This window comes from Chiloscyllium punctatum, chromosome 1 (genome assembly GCF_047496795.1).
Source record: "Chiloscyllium punctatum isolate Juve2018m chromosome 1, sChiPun1.3, whole genome shotgun sequence".
NCBI classification, from domain to species: Eukaryota; Metazoa; Chordata; class Chondrichthyes; order Orectolobiformes; family Hemiscylliidae; genus Chiloscyllium; species Chiloscyllium punctatum.
The window spans coordinates 105,215,892-105,233,092 of record NC_092739.1 but is presented as its reverse complement, the minus strand read 5'-3'; the positions used below and the strand labels follow the sequence as shown (position 1 = coordinate 105,233,092).

Sequence of the window (17,201 nt, the reverse complement as noted above, 5' to 3'; positions counted from 1 at the left end):
TCTGGGAAATCAACTCCTCCCCCTCCTTGAGGCAACTGCAATTTAGTAAGTTTGATGAGGGGCCACCCATGATGCCAGACAAAGGAACCAAGCCACCTCATAAGCTTCTGCAGCATTATAGGGAAACATTATAGGGAGCATACACGTGGGATAAAGCAAAGGAGGAAGAACATTTATCTTAATGAGAGATATTCGGCCCAGCCATGAAATTGGAAGAACCTCCCATCTCTGGAGATCTCGCCTAATATTGTCGAGCAAATGAGCAAAGTTAGTCTGAAATAACAGATCAAACTTGGGGGAAATAAAAATGCCTAGGTACTAGAACCCTGCCCGTGACCACTTACAAGGGAAATTAGAGCCACCTTCAACTTCTGGCACATCCTTAAGGTTCCCCAAAGGCATAGCCTCTGATTTTGCAAAGTTAATCTTATATATCCTGAAATAGCTCCAAATGAATTGATACATTGTATCAAATGGGGTACGGAGGTGATCGGGTTCAATAAAAACAGATGGACATAATCCACCTACAGTGTGATCTTGTGTGCCCTCGACCCCACATCCGGAGTGGTTATGTGGACGTTCTGACGAATGGCCTCTGCCAGTGGCTCTATCACCAAAGTAAACAACAACGGTGAGAGAGGGCAGCCTTGCCAACTATCCCTACCAATCGTAAAATTCTCAGACTTCACCCCGTTGGTGATGACCGCGGCCAGAGGGTGGCGATATAAAACCTCCACCCACCTAGCAAAGACTCCATCCAACCCGAACTGTTCTAAGACATAAAAAAGATACGGCCATTCCACCTGGTCAAATGCTTTCTCTGCGTCTAAGGAAATCACCAACCCCTGAATCGATCGTTGCTGACAAACTTGGACCACATTCAGCAACCTTCTAATATTATTAGAGGACCTATGGCCCCTTATAAAGTCTGTCTGGTCCTCTTTAATAATATGGAGCAACACCCTTTCCAATCTCAGCGCCAGGATCTTGGATAGAATCTTGAAATCTGAATTTAATAGAGAGATGGGCCTTTATGAGGCACAATCCTCAGGAACCTTCCCCTTCTTAAGAATTAAGGAAATATTAGCTTCTCTCAAAGATAGTGGTAGGCGTTCATGCATATAGGAGTGATTGTACATCTCCAATGTTGGCCCAGACAGAATTCCTATAAACTCCTTATATAACTCACCTGGGAGACCATCAGGGCCAGGCGCTTTCCCACTCTGAAGTTGCCTAGCTGCCTCCTGTATTTCCTGAACTGTCAAGGGGGCATTAAGGAGAGAGGCCTGTTCCAAGGTTACTCCTGGGAGGTCCAGCTTCTTAAAAAAGGTCTCCAGTTTAGCACTCTATTCTTCGCAACCTTTAGACAGATACAATTCAGAGTAAAAGCTCCGAAAAGCCTCATTAATCTTTTTAGCATCGTATGTAAGGACCCCGCGCTGTCTCTGATTGCAGCAATGGATTGGGGAACACGCTTTTTCCTAGTCAGGTACGCTAAATACTTCCCTGGCCTATCCCCATATTTGAACAGCCTCTGTCTAGCAAAAGCAAGTTCATTCTTTGCGTTTTGTGCCAGTATTGAATTCAAGGCAGCCCGAAGGGCCGTGATCTGCTGTAGCTTAGTCACCGAAGGCCACGCAAAATGTGCTGCCTCCGTGGCTTTCAACTGCGTCTCAAGTAGACGCTGCTGTTCCTCCTTCTGTCGTTTCTGGCAAGACGAATAGGAAATAGCTAATCCCCTTGCAAAGGCCTTAGCAGTCTCCCATAGCATGGATGGACTACTAGTCGTGCCTGAGTTGAATGTCAAGAATTCCTGAAACTCCTTCAAAAGGTATTCCACAAATTTGGAATCCTTAAGGAGAAAGGGGTCCAAACGCCAGTGCCGCAAACCTAGCCCTTCACTCTTGGCCTTAACCTCCAAATATACTGCCGCATGATCAGAGATAGCTATATACCCAATTTTACAACCCATAATCAAATCCAGAAGGGCCAAGGGAGCCAGAAAGAGGTCAATCCTCGTGTGACATTTATGTGGGTTTGAAAAAAAAGGTGAAGTCCCTGCCGGTAGGGTGAAGACATCTTCAAATATCCACCAGCCCTAACTCCTCACATTAGTCAACCACCTGCTTGGCCTGTGAAGAAATAGTTGGGGGCCCACAAGGCATCCTGTCCACTGTCGGATCCAAAAGACAATTAAAATCCCCCCTTATAATAATGTGCCCCGTGTTCCAAAAGCACTCAACTTAGAGAAAGCACTAATCAAAAATTTGAGAGGATGCACCGGAGGACAGTAGATGTTTAAAATGCCATATTCCTCCCCATGTATCAGGGCTTTAAGTATCACAAACCGTCCCTGCTCTTCTTTCACCTGCTCTAATAATGTGAACAGAAGATTTTTCTGGATAAGTACTGCCAACCCCCCTAATTTTAGTAGTAAAGGATAAACAGAATACCTGGTCATAACCCCCCTGTTGTAATTTCAGGTGTTCCCCATCATCAAGATGGGTTTCCTGCAACAAAGCAATATCAACCCTTTCCCTCTTAAGGCTAGAAAGCACTTTTTTCCTTTTAATAGGCGAATGACTTCCCTTAATGTTCCAGGTGCACCATTCAATAAGACACTTAGCCATATCCCCTTTCAGACACCCTTGAACCCCTCGGAGGGAGAACCCTGCTTGCAAAGCGCTGAGCATGTAAATAAAGACTCATAGAATCGAAAAACTATATACACAAAAACTACTCTATCGTAATTATAAACAACTATTACTACCAAAAAACAAAGAAAACCAACTATAGAACCTTGAATGGAAGGCTCTCCCCTGCCCATAGGGGGCACTCACCCTACCCATCCCCTCCTTCACAGCTCCTTCAAACCTGGACTGTACCCCAGCCTTAGGCCAGGAAAAAAAACAAGGAGATGATCCTTAAATCAAAAGACAAAGTCAGGATGAGCACTCCACCCATCCCTGGCTTCATGACACCCCTACTTGTGACTAAAAGAGAAGCAGAACAAACAAAAAAAAGAGAAAGAGACAACAAAGAACATCCACAAAATTTCCCATCAGAAAATCCAGTTATTAAAAAAAGGAACAACTTATTCCAAAGTCTTTTCCCCCCTTTCCAAAAAGGAAATTATTAGGGAAAAAGAAAGGAATTAAAAAAAGGAAGGGAAAACATGGAGAAAAATAAAAAGAGAACAAACATTAACCATATTCTTCAGGCCAATCTGTCTATTTCAAAGTGTCCACAAAATTTTTAGCCTTATCCGCCAAGTCAAGTGTATAAACTGAGTCCTCGTGGCTGAAATGAAATACTGTGGGGTATCTCATGGAGTAATGGATGCCCAGGTTCCTCAGCCTCTTTTTAACTTCATCGAAGGACTTCCTCTTTCGGATTATAGCTGCTGAAAAATCCTGGAAAAACATGATTTTTGACCCCTTGTACAGCAGCGCCTGTGGATCTTTTCCCAGGGATCTGGAAGCTTCTATGACTTTTTGCTTGTCCCTATATGAGTGGAAGTGCACTAGGACCGAGCGGGGGCCCTGCACTGGGCCTGACCTGTGCACTGTAACCCGATACACCTTCTTCGCCTTCAGGGAGCCCGACAATTTGGGGATTTATCCTCCAACTTCGATTTTCAAGGTCGTTGATATGGTTTCGCAAGGCCCTCACCTCTCGCTCTAGCACCTGGATTCGACTGGATGAGTCCATTGCAGCTTTCGAGGCCTTCGTTCAACCCTCCACCTCCTCCAGCCTCTCCCTGAGGCCCTGGATCTCCTGCTTGTGCTTCTGCAGCATGGATGCAATAGGTTGCACCTGGGCACGAATCTTCCCACGGATTTCCTCAATCACAGCCGCAACTTTCAGGGTAAATCTCTCCATCGCTGCAGCCAATTCCTGTGAGTCTATCAGGTCCCCGGGGGGTTCAGGAGAGGCTGCTGCTGCAGTCTCTGGTGTGGTAGGTACTGCAGGGGACTGTCCTCCCTGCTGCTGTTTGCTTGCTCCTTTTCCCTTTGGCATCCTTCCCACTCCCAAATATTAACAAATATGTGTTCTGTAAGGTTTTAAACTAATATTTCCACCACATAAGTTGGCCAGGGATGGCAAAAAACACCAGTATGCCTTGGCTGTTAGGCAGAGCTGTCCACAGCAGTCCTACAGAATTGCCGCCATCTTGCCGAGTCCCTGCTACCCTTAAACGAAGGAAAAGCTTTAGTTATTCTAAAATCTTCTCGGACTTCGCATGTGGCTCAAGAGAACATAAAAATCTCTGTCAAGGCCCCTGCATTCTCCTCCCTTGTCTCCCTCAGTATCCTTGGATAGATCCTTTCAGGCCTTGGTGACTTAACTACCTTTACTGTTTTTCAAGAATTCCAAAACCTACACCTTCCTAATATCAACATGCCCCAAAACATCAGCATATCCCGCCTTAATTTTATCATCCATGGCTTTCTCCTTTTGAATTCCAAAGTGTAGTACTTATTAAGGACTTCACCTCTGGCTCTTTGCATAAATTCCCTACTTTGCCTTGAGTGGACCAACCTTTTCCATCGTTACCTTCTTGGTCCTAATCTATGCATTGGGATCCACCTTAATACTGCTTGTGAAAGACATTTCATGGCCACTTTTAACCCTCCTAATTCCTTGTTTAAATTATTTCCTGTTTCCTTTATATTCATCAAGGATTGTTTGGTGTGTGGTCTGTGAAACATTCCGTGAGTTGGCTTCCTGTCTCTCCAATGTAGAGGAGACCACATCAAGAGAAACTGACACAGTTCATGTAAATGAAAATAATTTACAGTCAGATGACAAATTGGCTCAACTTCAACTGCACAGCAGCTTTCTGAATTAGAGTTCCTACCGTACAGAAAACGATCATTCGAATTTATCATGTCTGCACAGAGGATTCCAATGAATATCATGACTTGGGGACAGTCTCTTGCTTTTTCCCTGTAACATTATTTCATTTAAATAATCATCTGATGCCCTCTTGATTGCCTTGATTCTGGAGACAATTAGTAGAACTTAATTATATTTCATTTTAGAGATTCAATTTAAATTTTTATGGGTATCACAACATAATAGGGGAGCATGAAGAGTGGAGGTTAATTCATGAGTTGCAAAGACAGCTTTCAAGTCCCTCACTCAAAACAAAAGTTGGAATCTCACCATACCGATCAAACATTAATTGAGAATAGGTGTCTTAATGTGGAAAACAGCACCTTCAAACTGGGTGATTAACTTAGTGTTTTTTTCAGGGGGTCAGTGTGTAGTACTGGAATGTGAGACTCTCCATGTGGCTATTGTATAAATCATGACTGTAGTGATTAAACAATGCTCATCATCTCCCTTCAATTCACAGTTATTCTGGAAGTCGACATTCGTCAGAGCATCTAATTTTGAAGCATAGTGATGTTCGGGAGCAAATTATGCTCACTGATGACCATTTTGTGATCTGTGGAGCTGAATTATCTTCGGATTATTTGGAAGGCTGAGGGTGTGATAGGGAGGGTTTATAGGGAGGTAGTCACACCTAAGTTACAGGATAAAGATAGCTGCATGACCGTCAGGAGAGGGAAAGGAAATAGCATTCAGTTCAGGGAGTCACTGTGGCTGTTCCCCCCAATAATCAGTATACCGCTTTGGTTGGGGGAGGTACCTACCAGAAAAAAAACATGAGGGCTAGGTCCCTGGCAAGGACCCATGCTCTGTGGCTTAGAAGGGAAAGGGGGAGAATAGACTTTAGTGATAGGAAATTCAGTGGTGAGAGGGACAGACAGGATTCTGTAGTCGTAAATGAGACTCCCGGATGGTATGCTGCCTCCCAGGTGCCAGGGTCAGGGCTGTCTTGAATTGAGACTACAGCATTCTTAAGGAGGAGGGTGAGCAACCAGAAGTAATGGTACACATTGATGCCAATGACATAGCTAGGAAAAAGGATGAGGACCTGAAAAGTGAATATAGGGAGTTAGGTTGGATGCTAAAAGGCAGGATGAGCACAGTAGTAATCTCCAGATTGCTACTAGTGCCACAGGCTAGTGAGACTAGGAACAGAGGATGAGTGCTGATGAACAAGTGGCTGCAGAGCTGACTTAGGAGGGATGTCTTCAGATATGTGGGTATTTGGGATACCTTCTGGGGAAGATGAGACCTGAACAAGGAAGACGGGTTGCACCTGAACTGGAGGGGTGCCAATGTCTTGGGCGGGACGTTTACTAGAGTTTTCCAGGAGGGTTTAAACTAGTTTGACAGGGGGATAGGAACTGAAGCTACAGGTCAGAGGTTGGGGTGGTTGGTGAACAGGCAAACACAGAGTACAGAGAGTCTGTAGGGAAGGATAGACTGTTGCTAGGTCAAAGTTGGTCAGTGTGATGTGTTGAAGTGTGTCCATTTTAATGCAAAGTTAAAAATCAGACAACACCAGGTTATGGTCTAACAGGTTTATTTGGAAGCACTAGCTTTTGGAGCGCTGTTCCTTCATCAAGTGAATGGCCTGATGAACCACCCGATGAAGGAGCAATGCACCGAAAACTAGTGCTTCCAAATAAACCTGTTGGACTATAACCTGGTGTTGTCTGATTTTTAACTCCGTTGTTGCGTGATTTTTCACTTTGTACACCCCAGTCCAAAAGCGGCACCTCCAAATCATGTTTTAATGCAAAAATTGTCAGGAATAAGGGTGATGGACCTACAGCATGGATCAGTACTTGGAGCTACCATGTTGTGCCATTATAGAGTCTTAGAAATCACTGGGGAAGGAATGGTTGTTGGATGTTGCGGGGTTTAAATGTTTCAAAAGGAATAGGGAGGGAAGTAAAAGAGGTTGTGGGGAGTGGCATTGCTAAACAGCTGCAGAAAGGGAGGTCATCAAGGAGAGTTTGGCTTTTGAGTCAATATAGGTGGAAGTCAGAAACCAGAAAGTAGGTGTCACTTTATTGGGAGTTTATTAGCAACAGAGACACTGAGGAGAAGATTGGGAGATAGATTTTGGAAAGGTGCAGAAGTAACAGTGTCGTTATCGTGGGTGACTTTAACTTCACTTATCTTGATTGGAACCTCCTTCGTTCAAATAGTTTTGATGGAGCAGATTTTGTCGGTGTGTCCTGGAAGGATTCCTGACTCAATATGTAGATAGGCCGAAGAGAGGGGAGGCCATATTGGATTTGGTGCTTGGCAACAAACCAGGTCAGGTGTCAGATCTCTTGGTGGTAGAGCATTTTGGTGACGCTATAGTCATGGAAAGGGATAGTAACATATGGTAAGGCAAAGAATTTAATTGGGGAGGGGGAATTACAATGGTATTAGGCAGGAAATGTGAAACGTAAATTGGGAACAGATGTTTTCAGGAAAATGCACAACAGAAATGTGGAGGTTGTTTAGGGAGCACTTGCTACGAGTACTGGATAAGTTTGTCCCAGTGAGGCAGGGAAGGGATGGTAGGGTGAAGGAACCTTGGATAACAAGAGATGTGGAACATCGAGTCAAGAGGAAGAAAGAAGCTGCCTTAAGGTTGAAGAAGCAATGATCAGCGTGGCTCTAGAAGTTTACAAAGTAACCAGGAAGGAACTGAAGAATGGGTGTAGGAGAGCTAGAAGGGGGCATGAAAAAGCCTTGGTTTGTAGGATTAAGGAAAACCCCAAGACATTCTATACTTATGTGAGGAACAAGAGGATGGTCAGATTGAGGGTAGGACTGATCAGGGATAATGCAGGGAACTTGTGCCTGGAGCTGGAGGAGGTAAGGGAGATCCTTAGTAAATCCTTTGTTTCAGTATTTACTAGTGAGAGAGACCTTGTCATTTGTGCGGACAGCATGATACAGACTGATGCGCTCAAAAAGGTTAATGTTAAGGAGGATGTGCTGGAAATTTTGAAAAACATGAGTGTAGTTAAGTCCCCTGGGCCAGAAGGGATATATGCAAGGTTACTAAAGGAAGCGAAGGAAGAGATTGCTGCGCTTTTGGCAATGACCTTTGTGTTCTCACTGTCCACTGGAATATTACCAGATGTTTGGAGGGTGACAAATGTCATATCCTTGTTGATGAAAGGGAATAGGAAAACACCCTGGGAACACAGACCAGTCAGTCTTACGTTGGTGGTGGGCACATTATTGGAGAGGATTCTGAAAGACAGCATTTATGAATATTTGGAAAAGCATAGCTTGGTTAGTCTGCATGGCTTTGTGAGGAGCAGGTCATACCTCATAAGCCATCGTGAATTATTTGTGACAAAACACATTGTTATAGGTATAGCAGAGGATCAGATTAGATTACTGACAGTGTGGAAACAGGCCCTTCGGCCCAACAAGTCCACACTGACCCGCCGAAGTGCAACCCACTCAGACCCATTCCCCTACATTTACCCCTTCACCTAACATTACGGGCAATTTAGCATGGCCAATTCACCTAACCTGCATATTTTTGGATTGTGGGAGGAAACCGGAGCACCCGGAGGAAATCCACGCAGACACAGGGAGAATGTGCAAACTCCACACAGAGTCGCCTGAGGCGGGAATTGAACCCGGGTATCTGGCGCTGTGCGGCAGCAGTGCTAACCACTGAGCCACCATGCTGCCCACTGCCACCGTGCCGCCCACACGGATGTGGTGTATATGGATTTTAGCAAGGCTTTTGATAAGGTTCCCCATGGATGACTCATTCAGAAAGTAAGGAAGCATGGGATAAAGGGAAATTTGGCTGTCTGGATACAGAATTGCCTGGCCCACAGAAGACAAAGTTCGGTAGTAGATGGAAATTATTCAGCCTGGAGCTCCGTGACCAGTGGTGTTGTGCAAAGATCTGTTCTGGGACTTCTGCTCTTTGTGATTTTTATAAATGACTTGGATGAGGAAGTAGAATGGTGGGTTAGTAAGTTTGCTGGTGACACAAGGTTGGTGGAGTTGTGGATAGTGAGGAGCGCTGCTGTATTTTGCAACAGGACATTGACAGGATGCAGAACTAGTCTGAGAAGTGGTAGATGAGGTTCAACCTGGAAAAGTGTGTAGTGATTTACTTTGGAAGGTCAAATTTGAATTCAGATTACAAGGTTAAAAGTAGGATTCTTGGCAGTGTGGAGGAACAGATGGATCTTGGGGTCCACGTCCATAGATCCCTCAGAGTTGCCATCCAAGTTGATAGGGCTGTTGAGAAGGTGTATGGTGTGGTGGCTTTTATTAGCAAGGGGATTGAGTTTAAGAACTATGATGTTGTGCTGCAACTCTGTAAAGCCCTGGTTAGATCATGCTTGGAATATTGTGTTCAGTTTTGGTGGCCTCATTATCAGAAGGATGTGGAAGCTCAAGAGGGAGTGCAGAGGAGATTGACAAGGATGCTGCCTGGATTGGAGGGCATGTCTTATGAAGAAAGGTTGAGGGAGCTAGGCCTTTTCTCATTGGAGCAAAGGAGTATGAGAGGTGACTTGATAGAGGTGTGCAAGATGATGAGAGGCACAGATAGAGCAGATCACCAGAGACATTTTCCCAGGCCGGAAACAGCTATCATGACGAGGCGTAATTTTAGGTGATTGGAGGAAGGTTTGAGGAGATGTCTCAGGTCAGTTATTTACCCAGAGTGTTGGGTGCGTGGAATGCACTGCCAGCTGTGGTAGTAGGGTCAGATACATTAGGGACATTTAAGAGACTCTTGGATAGGCACGTAGATGATAGTGAAATGTAGGTTATGTAGGTTAGTTTGATCTTAGAGAAGGATAAAAGGTCAGCACAACATGGAGGGCTGCAGGGCCTGTACTGTGCTGTACTGTACTATGTTCTAACAAGATTCGAAGGAAAAAGACATTTTTGATCACAACCTCAGCTTCCCAATTGGTCAAAGCATACACTCCAAAGGTCTGCAAGATGAACGGGTGTAGATTTAAAGTGATTTCACAGAATCACAGAACTGTTACAGCATGGAAGGAGGCTATTCAGTCCATCATGCCTGCACTTTAAATTTGCGACATTACCTAGTCCACTCATCTGCTTTTTCACCGTAGGTTACTAGGTGATTTCGGATTACAACTGACACTGCAATTAAGTTATACATATCCGCACGAGTACTGTTTAGGCCAAACCAGCATCTTTCCTTTCCTTAATTCTTGCCCTATGCTGCTACTACTTTCTTTTTAATGACTTCCAACATTTTCCAAATGACAGATTTTAGGCTGATTGCAGTTTTGTGCTTTTTGTCTCCCTCCTTGAAAAGGGCATCCGAGGAAAGAGGCTTCCACTCTCCACCCTCTTTAATCTTTGATCATCCTGTATGCCCCATCAAGTCACCTCTTATCCTTCTTCTCTGTAACGAAAACAGCCTCAAGTCCCTCAGCCTTTCCTCATAAGGCCTTCCCTCCATACCAGGCAACATCCTAGTAAATCTAGTCTGCACCCTTTCCGCTGCTTCCACATCCTTCCTGTAATGTGTTGACCAGAACTGCACGCAAAACTCCAAGTTAAGCAACACCAGAGTTTTGTACAGCTGCAGTATGATCTGATCACTCTGAAACTGAATCCCTCTACCAATAAAAACTAACACACTGTTTTCCTTCTTAACGACCCTCGAAGATTACAACCATTATCTCTGCATCTTACTCTTCAGATTGTGGGTCGTCTGGTCCAGGGGGCTTGTCATTTTTTTGTTGTTAATTTTCCGAGAACTTTTCCCTGAGTAATAATAATTGTTTGAAGTTCCTTCGGACACGAGATGGTGTAAGGATATTGTTGTTGAGCTAGTAATCCAGTGACCCAGGTAATATTCAGTGGACCTGGATTCAAATTGCATTATGGCAGATGATGGAATTTGCAATCAGTAAAAATCTAGAATTAAAAGTTTAAAAGTGACCATGAAACCATTATCAATTGCCCTAATTTCCATCTGGCTCATACATGTCCTTTACGTGCAGATATCTCCCTTCCTTACAATAAAAGCAAAATTGCAGATGCTGGAGATCTGAAACAAAAACAGAAATTGCTGGCGAAACTCAGCATCTGACAACATCTGTAGGAAGAAAATAGAGTTAACATTTTGAGACCAGTGACTCTTCATCAGAACTGTTAGCAGCTCGGAAAAAGTGGTGTTTATATTGATGGCAAAGTTGTGGAAGGATGGGGTGGGAAGGGGAGAGGTGATAGAAAAGGTGGAACCAGAGCCCAGAGAAAGAGAAATATGAAAGAGGTACAAAAGCATGAAGATATGGACAGCATCCAGGACAGAAGAAAAGCCGAATAAGTGATAATAAGAGCTAAGAGTAGTGTACAGGCATGTCTGGGACCTTGTATGGTGAGGAAAGAGGATGTAAGTGAGCAGGTGTTGTACCTCCTGTGTTTCTACAGGAAGGTGGTATGAGGAGAAATGGAAGAGGAATGAACCAAAGTGTCCCAGCTGCAATGTATCTTGTGGAATGCTGGCTTTTCCCTAGCTTATCACAGTTCTGATGTATATTGATGTGGAGGTGTCGATGTTGAACTGAGGTGGACAAAGTTAAAAATCACACACCAGGTTATGGTCCAACAGGTTTGTTTGGAAGTACAAGCTTTCAAAGCGCTGCTCCTTCAGGGAGCTACCTATTGAAGGAGCAGTGCTCCAAAAGCTTGTACTTCGAATAAACCTGTTGGACTATAACCTGGTGTTGTGTTATTTTTAGTTCTGGTAGCGTCACTGGACTCAACGTTAACTCTGCCTTCTTCCACAGATGCTGTCAGACCCAACTTTCACCAGCAATTTTTGTTTTTGCATCTTCATTACCTGGGATTAGAAGTGTCGCTATATGCAGCCTTTGAAGTTGGCATTATAGCAGCTTGGAAATATAGCACAAGGATGCATTATAAAATGAATTTAATGATGATATCAGGATGGAATTATCTTGCCTTGCCTGCATTTCATACATTTGCAGATACTTAAATTGGGGGAATAAAAAACATACAATGAGCCAATGATTACTGGTAAAGCAGAGTCGTCAAAGTTTAAAAGCCAACAAAAGATGACCAAAAGTAATAAAAAAGATAAAATAGCAAGTAATCTAAAACCAGTCTGGAAGGGCCTCTTTAAATGCATAGAAAGGAAGAAAGAGGCCAGAGTTAACGTAGATCGCTTAGAACATGAGGCTGAGCAAATAATTATGGGGAAATCAGGGAATGGCAAAGGAGTTGAACAAATACTTGCATCAGTCTTCACAGGAGAGAACACTAGTAGCAAAAAAACCACGTCATCAAGGACTACATTGGGTTGGAGAGAGCAAATAAACTGCCATGAGAGAATACATACTTGGAAATGAATGAGACTAAAGGCTGATAATTCCTCTGGACATGATGGGTTGCACCGAGGAAGTAACTACAAAGATAGAGCCACTATTACTAATCTCCCAACAATCCTTCTATTTTGGAAAAGTTAAAGAAAATTGTAAAGTTTCCAGCGTTAGAATAACTTGACTCACAAAGAGAAATAAAAAACACTTAATAACAAATGGAGGTAAACAAAAACAGTAACTATTGGCCAGGTAGCATCTGTCGTTGGCAAACTTTTAGGGTCCATTATAAAATTTGCCACAGAGATCTGTAACAGGCCAGAAGTCCTGCCCTTTATTAATTAGTGTCCTGTCAAATGTTAAATGAATGCAGGGCAACCAGTATCAGCCGGTTGCCTTTCTTAGCAACTTGGCTTTTGTCTGGGTAAGAAAACCTGCTATCTGTGCTTAAATTAACGAAAAGTGTTTTAACATCATCTTTTCAAATCATGTTTTGCTGATCTTTAAAACTATGTATGCCTTGATTCCCCTTTTGCTCCCCACCGGTTACAAGCTTTATAATCTTTTAAAACCTCTGTGTAATTGGTCATGCAACTAATGTTTTCAAGCGTAACAAATGTAATTCTGAATGGCACTTCAGGACCTGTAGGATTCATGTGCAGTAAAACTGTATTTCTACAAATGCAAGTTTATATTAGGTTCCTCCACCTCCAATTCTCTGTTTAATAAATACCATGTGCAACCTGAAGGTTCTCCAACCGATACTTTCAACCAACCAGAAATGCCCTGAGAAATAGCTGAATGAAGTTATTTTTTGGTCTGTACTGTGAGAATGTCTTGTAATTTGTGAGGAAATTTGAATGAAATACCATTTCTATAATTCTGTTGAGCAGAATATTGATTCAACCTGAATATAAATTTGTCACCTGAATATAAATTCTTATTAATCATATTGAACAATGTTTTTTAATGAAATTAAGAATATTGTTTTAGGTCAATTGTTGAAAAAATTTGCTTCGGAATAATACAATAACCTAGTTTGTATTTAGTCAACGCACACACATACAAGAACCTAAACATCAAAATTTTTAAGTTGTTCACTGATTTAAAGGAAGGAAGGAGAAGAGATACATGCTTGGATTATAACGTCGCTCTTAACAATTGCCAGGCTGTAGTGAAACAACTTTATTTTCAAATTGTTATGCTATTTTGCATCATTGTATTAGCAAGGAGATAAAACATTAAGATTTCTATCTAGAACAAAGACAGTTATACCCCTTGTTTTGCTGAAGTCTTCTTTTTCCCCTTCTTTGCCAACATTTGCATCCACCAGGCAATTGGAGTTATTTCGGATGGGGAGAGCAGCAAAGTATGTAATGATTTATTGCTCACAAGTACCTTGACTTCTACATTAGCATGCTCCAACTGGAGAGAACTGGAGTATTCATGCAAATAGGGGATACATACATCCCTCATTGTATGATTACATTTTTCCTCATGTAGTTGCTATCAGCATAGCTTGCTTTCCTTCTCTGCCACGTGTGATGTGCAATCATTATATGTTTGTTTTCCTTTTATTGTATTTGAAGAATGACAAGAAAAATAATGTATGCATGAATTTTATCAAATAGAGCATGCATGAACCCTCTCAAAGCTACAGTTTTGCTTTGATATCTGCACATCAGAAAGAGTTGTAATTTGAAATTTAGATGAAATACCTGATTTCTGTGTAATTAAACAACTGACTGTAAGTGAAAATTAAAATGTTTTACCTCTTTGTTTTGATGTGCAGAGAACAGAATATTTAGTTTAAAACAGGTTTCTTCATTTAGTTTAATATTGCTTTAAAAATCCTGTAGGCTGAAAATGGTGCTTTGGTCTAAGGATATTTTCATGTTGTCTGTTGATTTGACTTGCCTTCTAAAGTAGTCAAAATAGTTTATTTTTATGTAAAACCTGAACTATTGCACACCTATCTAACTGAGCATGTCATAGATTATCGATGTGAATGTTTTCTTTTGTTTTTTATTTCAGCATTTGAAGATCCTGATAGTGCTGTTGATGATAGAGATAGTGATTATCGCAGCGAGACCAGTAACAGCATTCCACCACCCTACCATACCACTTCCCAACCCAATGCATCTGTACATCAGTTTCCAGTTACATCACGGCCACAGCTCCAAGAAGGTTCACGGGACTCGTATACTGATTCAATTCAAAGCTCTGAATTAGATTATCGTGACAAAAAAGGAATGAGGTACATAGTCCAGTTTGTGATATTTATTTTGTATTTTCACTTGTGTATAACATGCAGTTTAGCAGTTGCTAATTATTATACTTAAGTGATAAAAACATTTTCTTTTATTATTGTTTAAACGTATTCAAACTGCAATAATTTCCTCAGGTTCCAAATCATACTGAATACTCAAAAGAGCAAACCTTAGCCCCTAAGCATACTTCCATACTTGATACTCTTGTGGGAAGTTAGGGAGTGATTGCTGGGCCTCTTGCTGAGATATTTGTATCATCAATAGTCACAGGTGAAGGGCCGGAAGACTGGAGGTTGGCTAACTTGGTGCCACTGTTTAAGAAAGGTGGTAAGGACAAGCCAGGGAAATACAGACCAGTGAGCCTGACATCGGTGGTGGGCAAGTTGTTGGAGGGAATCCAGAGGGACAGGATGTACATGTATTTGAAAAGGCAAGGACTGATTATAGATAGTCAACATGGCTTTGTGTGTGGGAAATCATGTCTCACAAACCTGATTGAATTTTTTGAAGAAGTAACAAAGAGAATTAATGAGGGCAGAGCGGTAGATGTGATCGATAGGGACTTGAGTAAGGTGTTTGGCTAGGTTCCCCATGGGAGACTGGTTAGCGAGGTTAGGTGTCATGGAATACAAGGAGAACTAGCCATTTGGATACAGGACTGGCTCAAAGGGAGAAGACAGCGAGTGGTGGTGGAGGGTTGTTTTTCAGACTGGAGGCCTATGACCAGTGGAGTGCCACAAGGATCGGTGCTGGGTCCACGACGTTTTGTCATTTATTTAAATGATTTGGATATGAGCATAAGAGTTATAGTTAGTAAGTTTGCAGATGACACCAAAATTGGAGGTGTAGTGGACAGCGAAGAGGGTTACCTCAGATTACAACAGGTTCTTGATCAGATGGACCAAGGGCTGAGAAGTGGCAGATGGAGTTTAGTTTAGATAAATGCGAGGTGCTGTATTTTGGGAAAGCAAATTTTAACAGGATTTATACACTTAATGGTAAGGTCCTAGGGTGTGTTGCTGAACAAAGAGACCTTGGAGTGCAGGTTCATAGCTCCTTGATAGTAGATTCGCAGGTCGATAGGATAGTGAAGAAGCCGTTTGGTATGCTTCCCTTTATCAGTCAGAATATTGAGTACAGGAGTTCGGAGGTCATGTTGCAGCTGTACAGGACATTTCTTGGACCACTGTTGGAATAATGCATGCAATTATGGTCTCCTTCCTATGGAAAGATATTGTGAAACTTGTAAATCTTTTCTGAACCCTTTCAAGGATGTTGCCAAGGTTGGAGGACTTGAGCAGGGAGAGGCTAAAAAGGCTGGGCTGTTTTCCCTGGAGTGTCAGAGGCTGAGGGGTGACCTTATAGAGGTTTACAAAATTATGAGGGGCATGGATAGGATAAATAGACAAGGTCTTTTCCCTGGGGTCGGGAAGTCCAGAACTCGAGGGCATAGGTTTAGGGTGAGAGGGGAAAGATATAAAAGAGACCTAAGGGGCAACTTTTACACGCAGAGGCTGGTATGTGTATGGAATGAGCATCCAGAGGAAGTGGTGGAGGCTGGTACAATTGCAATATTTAAGAGACATTTGGATGGGTTTATGAATAGGAAAGGTTTGGAGGGATATGGGCCGTGTGCTGGCAGGTGGGACTAGTTTGGGTTGTGATATCTGGTCAGCATGGACAGGTTGGACCGAAGGCTCTGTTTCTGTGCTGTACATCTCTATGACTCCATAGAACACCACTGTGACTTAATATTCTGAACCTCTCCCTCACCTCGGATTTCCATGCCCTTAGCAAGGTCTTCACTTCTTCCATCCTGATCACATCTTGGATGGATGACTGACTCAGTCTCATACAGCTCGTTCAAGATGTATTATGTTCAGTATTCAAACAGTCTTCACTTGGTTGGATGTCTGGTTTGCGATGCCAAATGATGTGAACAGCATGGGTTCAATTCCCACACCAGCTGAGGTTGATCTGTTTCTCAACCTCTCCCCTTGCCTGAGGTATGGTGACCCTCAGGTTAAGTCATCAGCAGTCAAAATTGGTTGGTGGTCAGGGTCAGTGTGACTACAATGAGTCAAGGGATCCAGGCAGAAGTGCCAAAAGAGCCTCAGCCTTGAGCTTATCAAACAGTTTTGAGATTCTTGCTCCTTGTGTGGATGAGATTGGAGCCTAAATGGAGGATGAGCAAACTGACCTTAGCACTGTGGTACAGGAAGCCATTCAAGATGGGCGAGCAAAGTAAAATGTAGTTGTAACTGTGGACAGTACAGACAGTGCAGGGAAAGAGACACTGTCCAGTGTGGTCAGGATTGAGAGTACTGTGTTGACTTGCGTGTGCACACATTCAGGATATCTTAACTGGACTGCAGAGGAACTTGGAGTAAAAGGTACAACAATGCAAGTAGAAAGTGGGAAGAAGTTTGCTGAGGGAATATATGCAGCTGGGGGCTAAATGAGGAAGGATACCAAAAAGGTAATAATATTTGGATTACTACCTGAGCCATGAGCACATTAGCACAGGTCAACAAGATTACAGAGATAAGCTTGTTACTCAAAGATTGATGTGGGAGAAATGGGTTTGAATTCATTGGATATTGGCACTAGTACTGGAAAAGGAGCTAGCTTTTCTGATGGGATGCACTCCACCTGCATTAAGTGGGGAGGACATTCAGTTGCATGCAAAATTATGTAA

At 42.7% G+C, this 17,201-nt stretch overlaps 1 protein-coding gene across 12 annotated transcripts in view; it reads left to right on the top strand.

Moving 5' to 3' along the window:
- LOC140478155 (protein unc-13 homolog B-like) overlaps nucleotides 1-17,201 on the top strand; it is a 566,607-nt gene that overhangs the window by 301,533 nt on the left and 247,873 nt on the right. For 9 of the 12 annotated variants that reach the window (XM_072571670.1, XM_072571664.1, XM_072571663.1 and 6 more), the window contains 2 exons: nucleotides 13,567-13,602; nucleotides 14,268-14,490. In XM_072571670.1, coding sequence (XP_072427771.1) covers nucleotides 13,567-13,602; nucleotides 14,268-14,490 — 259 coding nt within the window. The remainder of the gene's footprint in view (nucleotides 1-13,566; nucleotides 13,603-14,267; nucleotides 14,491-17,201) is intronic. The other 3 variants (XM_072571666.1, XM_072571665.1, XM_072571659.1) reach the window with 1 other exon arrangement.